At 53.7% G+C, this 6880-nt stretch overlaps 1 protein-coding gene across 1 annotated transcript; it reads left to right on the top strand.

The window, feature by feature from the left end:
- The first annotated feature begins 4093 nt into the window (after window positions 1-4093).
- GSC2 (goosecoid homeobox 2) lies at window positions 4094-6112 on the top strand. Its single transcript, XM_010581746.1, has 3 exons — window positions 4094-4259; window positions 5212-5459; window positions 6008-6112. Exons 1-3 carry the CDS (start codon window positions 4094-4096, stop codon window positions 6110-6112), a joined length of 519 nt encoding a protein of 172 aa, XP_010580048.1.
- Window positions 6113-6880: the final 768 nt, after the last annotated feature.

The following is a 6880-nucleotide window of genomic DNA, read 5'->3' as shown; positions in this document are numbered from 1 at the left end:
TCCTAAAACTTGCTACCCTGCTGCTGCAGAGCGGGCTGGAAGGGGAATGCGGGCGAGCGGGGGTCCCCACAGCCTCCCTCCCCCCCTCCCCACCCACGCCCCGGAGTGGGGGGGGGGACCCGCACCCGGGGATAGATGCCGGGGGGCTGGATTTCCCGGGCGGGGGGGCGACGCCCGTCCTCTTACCCCGCGAATTGCCTCAGGCAGCGCAGGCAGGAGAGGACGGGCCGGGCGATGGGCAGCTCCCCGTAGAAGGCAGCGCAGGCCCGAGCCTCCCGCTCGGCTCCCATGGCCGGGCCCCGGCAGCACCATAGAGCTCGGCCGCCGTCCTGCCGGCTCACCGGCCCCCCCTAGCGCTAGCCCACCCCCCCGGCTCCGGCCCGGTGGGCTCCGGGGGAAGGTGCCGCCGGCCCCGGGCGCTGGGCGAAGCGGAGGAAGGCTGGGGCGGGGGGAGAAGGCGAGAGATGGGCTTTTGGGGAGAGGAACGGGGTGGTTAGGACGCTTGAGGGGGACTGGCATCAACGCCAATTTGGGTGCTTTTTTTGTCGCTTGGCGCGGTTTAAGATGACTTTTAAAGGCCCCTTCCAACCCAACCCACTCCATGATTCTAGGATTTCTGCGTCTTTATTAACCGTAGTTATAACTCCTGACTAACGCATCCCGCCGAGCTTCACCCAGCCGCTGTCGAGAAAGCGCTCCTTGCTGGTTTTGACCTCGAAGGGTTGTTTTTTCCCTGCGTTGTTTCTCACAGCGGCACCGGGGCAAGCGATGCCCGTGAGCGATGCTCGGGGGAGTTGGCGGCGTGGGCAGCCCCGGAGAGTGCGGCTGGGATGGGCCAGCATCTGCGACGGGTGACCGGGAGGATGCCGAAATGTGGGACCCTGGGCGAGCGCTGCACTTTGGGGACGGAGAGGCCCCACCCTGCAGTTTTTGGCAATGTTTGCCAGCAGCATCCGCCTCTGTTCCGCTTTAGAAATCAGCCTGGAAGCCCAAATCCAGCCAGGGGTCCACGTTTGCCCTGACTGCAGCCAATATCAACCAGTGAAACCAGCCCAGGATTTACCCCAGGTAAGGCAGAGCAGTGCAGGAAGACGGTCCCATCCCTCAGACCAGCTCCTCCATTCCCTGAGGACCACGGCCACCCCACTCGGGTGATGAGGGAGTGGGGGGAAGCGCTGCCAAACCAGAGCTCCCAGGGGTGCTGGCACCCAGGCGGGGCAAGGGGGGGGGGGGGGGTGCTCCCATGTTTTAGGGTCTCCAAAACTCCCGTCCCTATCTCCTTGTGCTGCCTGCGGAAGGGAGGGGCAGGGAAGGGAAAGGGGGATTTTTTTCTGGTTTCACCATAGGAAGGATTTTCAAACCCTATAAATTCACTTTTGACAAGTGAACGGCTAAAGCAGATTAACCTTTTTGCTAATCCTCTATAATGGCTTTGGAATCTCCTTAACCAATAAGAAAATGATAAGAGCCTGTTTCTTTTCTTTTTATCTATATCTATATTGTCCTCCCTTGTCTGCATTTTTTTTTCTTTCTTGTTTTATTTTCCTTTCTTTTCTAATATGAAATAGCCCAGCGATCCTATCTTCTGGAGGCTCAGTAAACAGAACATCAGTAATCCTTTTCCTTTATTCCTCTCTGCTAACAGGGTGCAGAGAAGTGTCTACCGATTGGGATTTGATTACCAGCAGCTATCAAAAGTCTCTTTGTAAGATCTGGGTCCTAAATCCCATAATTCTTTGATAAAAGAAGTATTACCAGTCCATTTTCTGAAGTGAAAGGTACGGGAGGAATGAAAGAAAGCAATCAGCGGAGATCCTAATAGGCTAAGTGCATGTGCGGCGGGAAGCCAGGGTCGGGCAGGGGAGGCCAGGGAAAGGCGTCCTTTGTTAAGGATGGGGAAGGAGAATTAATCCGCTTCGGGTGTGTGATTATGACAGCCAAGAGCAGAAAGGGTTGGATCCTGCGCCTGCCCACGGCATGTCCCAGCTCACCTGCCCTACAGCCCCTCTGGACCGGCATGGTGTGGGGAGCAGAACTTCGCCCCACATCCATCTGTGACAGCGTTTGGTACAGGCATAAAAGCCAGGAGCAGTTTGCGGTGATCCCTGGCATTAGTGCATCCCCAGTGCCTCTCTGGAGCGCTGACACCTTGGCAGAGCAGCAGAGAACATGTCCAGATGGGGCGGTTACAAAGGCGTCTTCCTCTCAAACCTACAGCAAATATGTAAAGATTCATAGAGCATGGTTATAATTTATGTTACACCATCGGAATAGCTGACGGAGCGGCAAATAAAGGGATGGAATCAAAAATAGTGGTTTGGTTTTAAGTGAGATTTTACAGAGATTTGAGGGTCACAGGTAGAGCGGCTATGGGGCAACTCTTCCCAGCGCTGGGAGACCAGCAGAGTGAGGAAGGGCAGGCAGAAAGCCAGGCCAAGGATAAAAGAACGGGGACTGAGAAGGGGCTCTTCTGGAGACTGGCTCTCATTTTTGCGCAGTGCCGGAGGGGTTGCTGGGCTGTTCAGCATGAAGTCACGAGGTGCCACGAGGACCTTTGCTGTGCAGTGGTTTCACAGCACTCACCTGTGTGTCTCCTCGGGGTACCATGAGTGGGACTGGTATCTTCTCTCCCCTGCAAAGAAACAACAAGCCGGAGAGCGTTCCCCGTGTGAGCTCCTGAAGCCTTGCTACTCACCTTGGCATAAACTACACCGAGGGCAAGAGAACTTGGGGTTAAACTTTCCAAAGCAACCTAAGCTCAACCACACCTTCTCTGTTTTAATCCCAGCTACTCATTTCAGATGGAAGATGTCCTGTCTCCTCCTGTGGATCGCATCTGCCAGGCCTTGCTGTTTGGCCTCAGGAGGGTCAGTGCCAGGCGTCCCCTCCTGTCCTGAGTCACCGCTCTCGGCCATAGCCTCAACCCAGTCTCTCTTGCTGGGCAGAAGTTGGGAATTGAACTGACAAAGCTCTGGGGAAGCCTGGCTGCCCCAGGCAGCTGTCCTGGCTGCTCTGGGCTCACTGAACTGCCCATTAGCTGTGGCACCGAGACCACACTTCTGCCCGAGCTGCTGCGGGACCTCGCTGCATGCCTGCCTGCCTGCCTGCACACAGAGGCAGCAGGCAGCAGTCCTCCCCTTCCATTCCTGACACCGAGCAGGGTTAGAGCTCAGCCTTACAGGAGGTGGCTACATCCCACTAAGCTAAGCCACAGAGCTGCCGCAAGCTGCCGGTAATCTAATTTATTAAGGGCTTTGAATCCTTACAAAGAGTATGTTGGATACATGCAAAGCATCTGCATTATCACTGTGATTAGGGGAGCAGAGGTGGGGGAAAGGGGAAGGAGGGAAAATACAATTTCTCTGCTTTCAGCAGAAAATAAATCAACTTTCACAGAGAGTTCTGGTGCAGCCAAAGGCTGTGCTATCATTAAAAATGATTTTTATTAAGCTGAACTCTCTCCTCTCTCATATTGTATGATATGACAGCTCTCTTTTGATGGGAAAGCTTTCATTTGGCCAGAGAAAGGGATAATTTGCTTCTTTTAAGGAGTTAATCCTTTGGTCCATTTCCGGGCTGGGAACAGCTATCCTCCCCCTTCCTTGGATCGGAGGCTGCAGCACAATGGAGATCATAACCGCCTCAAATCTACACCCGAGATGGAGAAATCAGATTTCCTTCTCCAGTCATTTTTGTGGGATTAGCTAAATCTTAGATCCACACTAACCCTTCACAAAGCTGCCAAGATTAGTTAGAATTTATTTTATTCACAGGGGGGTTTATGGTTTTCTTTCCAAAGGGATTATATCTCTCTCTCTCTATATATATATTTAGGGTGGCTTCAGTCATAAAGCAGCTAGGTTAGAAGGAGAAAAAGTGCATGTGTGTATAAAATAAAAACTTGGCCATGAGAATGACAGTCACTTGAAACGCCAAGACAAAGCAGCAATTCTGGATGGCTTCACCAGTCTGTTTTAAAAGCTACATAAGCTGTCATTTTCCTGGTGAGACCCCACTCCGGATTTAGCGCACAAAGAGCAAACCCTGCTCCGCCTGAGCTGCCTGATCCTGCGGCCGCTGCTGCCAGCAGAGGATGTCTTCGGAGCCAGCGTCGGATGCCGACACCGGCAGGAGAGGCGTCAAGAAGCCGTGTTCGTTCAGCATCGAGGACATCCTCTCCAGCCCAGCAGAGAAGAACTCCCAGGTCCTGGTCCCGCTGTGCCTCCGGAGCATCTTGGACAGTGCACCCAAGGGCCTGTGTGAGCTGGAGACCATCCCAGCCAGCTCCCTGCAGGAGGAAGAGGAGGAGGAGGAGGAGGAAGAGCTGGAAGGGGCAGGCTGCAACTGCTGCTGCTGTTCTCACACAAGCGTCCGTTCCCTGCAGGACTCGCCAAGTTGGCTGGGTGAGTGTTTGGGTTTGATTCGCAGCGTCGGGCTCATGGAGGGGCTGGTGCCAGTGCCGGGTGGAGGGGAAAAACTGGGCGTTAAGTGACAATATAGCATCTGGCCTGCCACCACGGTGGTCTCAGACCCCAGCTCCAGCACGCTGAGCTCCATTCTCAGCATGGCTCCCAAGAACATGCACTTTTACCTGCAGTGCTACCAGGGTTTTAAAAGCAGCAGGTGCTATTTATTACTGGATATTACTGGTTCAGTGTAAAACACTTGAGAGGATGATGCTTCTAGGGGTGGAAGTTCTCTGTGGAGTGTGGGGCCCCATGGTCATGCTGCCCATGCGTAGAGCTACAACACTGGCCCTGGGGAACCTAACTTGTCCTTTAAGGAAAAGAGGTTTGGGCTACATCTAGCAATATTACTGCATCTAGAAAAAAAAAAAAAAGTAGCAAACCCTTAAAAATGCAGTTCAAGAGCATCCTGAAAGTTCAGAAATCCCCTGTGTCAGGACTGAAACACAGCTCCTCTTTGGGCTGTGAGTTTCCATCCATTTTCTGGAGCTGGCCATAGTGCAATTGGTAAGTAAACAAGGAAAACACAGTCAGTGCTCCCTACCTGCCCACTTCTCCCAAAGTGATGCCCTAAGCCCTTCTCTGGCTTGCATGGTGATTACGCAGCTTGTCACTCGCACCAGCTGACTGGCTCCCTCCTTCCAAACAACACGCATGGATGCAACTTGTGCCTGAACTGCCTTGAGCAAGATGGGTGTTTCGGCCCCCCACCTCTAACACTGCCGCTGTACCTCTCCCCTTGCAGATGCCCGGTTCCCCTGGCCCATGCGGCTTTTCCACTCGGCAGTCCGGGTCTGTAGGAGTCCCCAGGGGAACCCGAGCGAGCTGCAGACTTTCCACCAGATCCAGCGCCGGACACGCCGGCATCGCACCATATTCACCGAGGACCAGCTGCAGGCCCTGGAGACGCTTTTCCATCAGAACCAGTACCCAGATGTCATCACGCGTGAGCACCTGGCAAACCGCATTCACTTGAAGGAGGAGAGGGTAGAGGTGAGATCCTGCCATCCGGTGAGGTGCTGTTTGTTGCAGCCCGCCAAGAACACAGGCCGGGGCACTGTGCTGTCTTTTTCGGGAGCTGCAGACCCAGGGCCTCATTTTAAAAACCATTCTTGGGTATTCGACTAAACACAGTTTAGGTTTGGCAAGCAATGGAAGAATATAAAATAGTTCTGCTGGGCTGATTTGTTCGGGTATCCGGTCCCATAAACTCATGTACTCTCTCTCCTAGAATCACCTATATAAACACACAGACATGCCCAATTCTGCTCATCCCCTGCACCCAAATGTATATTCCTTATTTATGTGATCTGCGTGACTTCTGCATTTGCCATGGGGGTGTCCCAGCTCCCTTGTGCCCCTTGCACGTATCTGAGAATGATTGCAGGGGAAGGACTGATTAAATTTTGTATCAAACTTTTATATCGGGAAATGTATTACAGTATCCCAAAGCTTACACTGTACAGTCCAGGAGTGTAACTGCCTGCCCCCCTCCAAGTAACGCATGAAAAGCAGAAGTTCTCTTGTTTTGCACTTTCTAGGTTTGGTTTAAAAATCGGCGGGCCAAGTGGCGGCATCAGAAGAGGGCGTCTGCTTCAGCGCTGATCCTTCAAGGCACCAAGAAGCCCTCTGAAGAGAGCTGTTAGTGGTCGCAGGCTGCATCTCAGCAGATGAACGCCAAGCGCATCCATTTCCCATAGCTGACACATTCTGTAGGGGGGTAACCCGAGGGGGACTAACGAAGCCAAAAGGGAATCTCTGTGATTCCCAGAGGAGGACAGGCAAAAGCAGACATGGCACTTTCACATCCCAGTTTCTCTTCCAAATTTAGTTCAGGTGGCAAATAACTCACCAGGCATGACCCTCAGATGCTTAAGCGGAAGCCACTGCCAAGGGGACAGAGCTGTACCAGTGTTAAGTGTGTGTGCTTCAAGAGAAGGGGAGACTCCCTTCTTGTCTCTGCTCTGTGCAGGTAGCATTTGTGCTTGTTTCACTACTGTAGATTCGCAAAATACCCTGCAAATGAATGTTTCCTATTTTCAGCACCTCGACGGCATCTAGAGTTGCTTTTGGGGTTGAGCTTACTGAACAGGCGATTTGTTCCTCAACAAAGATTTCTCCCTGCAGCCCCTGGGAGAGGCAATCCGTCTGTTGTGGTGAGAGGGGTTGGCACAGCCAGGGCTCAGCTCACCTCCGTGCCTAGCCTAGCCCGTGCCGGTTCCCCCCTCAGCGCAAGCGGCGTCCGTGTCCCCGGCAGGGCTGAAGAGAAACCACGTCCTGTAAAGCAGCGAGATAAATAAAACTGTCCCCGCCACCTCTGTACGTGCTGTGGGGAGCCGGCGGTGGGGGGGCCCTGGCCGTGCCTGCCAGCGGTGCCCGCTCTCCGCTGGGCCTTCGCCTGCCCCACAACCCCA

This window comes from Haliaeetus leucocephalus, unplaced genomic scaffold (genome assembly GCF_000737465.1).
Source record: "Haliaeetus leucocephalus isolate CR32 unplaced genomic scaffold, Haliaeetus_leucocephalus-4.0 Scaffold802, whole genome shotgun sequence".
Lineage (NCBI taxonomy): Eukaryota > Metazoa > Chordata > Aves > Accipitriformes > Accipitridae > Haliaeetus > Haliaeetus leucocephalus.
Note: the sequence above shows the minus strand (reverse complement) of the source record. Positions and strands in the feature narration are given on the sequence as shown.

What these genes read in the sequence shown, in the direction of transcription:
- GSC2 (XM_010581746.1), top strand. Translation starts at nt 4,094, where the DNA reads ATGTCTTCGGAGCCAGCGTCGGATGCCGACACCGGCAGGAGAGGCGTC. An exon ending in CAGTGCACCCAAGGGCCTGT is followed by an intron (nt 4,260 to 5,211) that starts GTGAGCTGGAGA and finishes CTCCCCTTGCAG; the next exon opens with ATGCCCGGTTCCCCTGGCCC. An exon ending in TGAAGGAGGAGAGGGTAGAG is followed by an intron (nt 5,460 to 6,007) that starts GTGAGATCCTGC and finishes TGCACTTTCTAG; the next exon opens with GTTTGGTTTAAAAATCGGCG.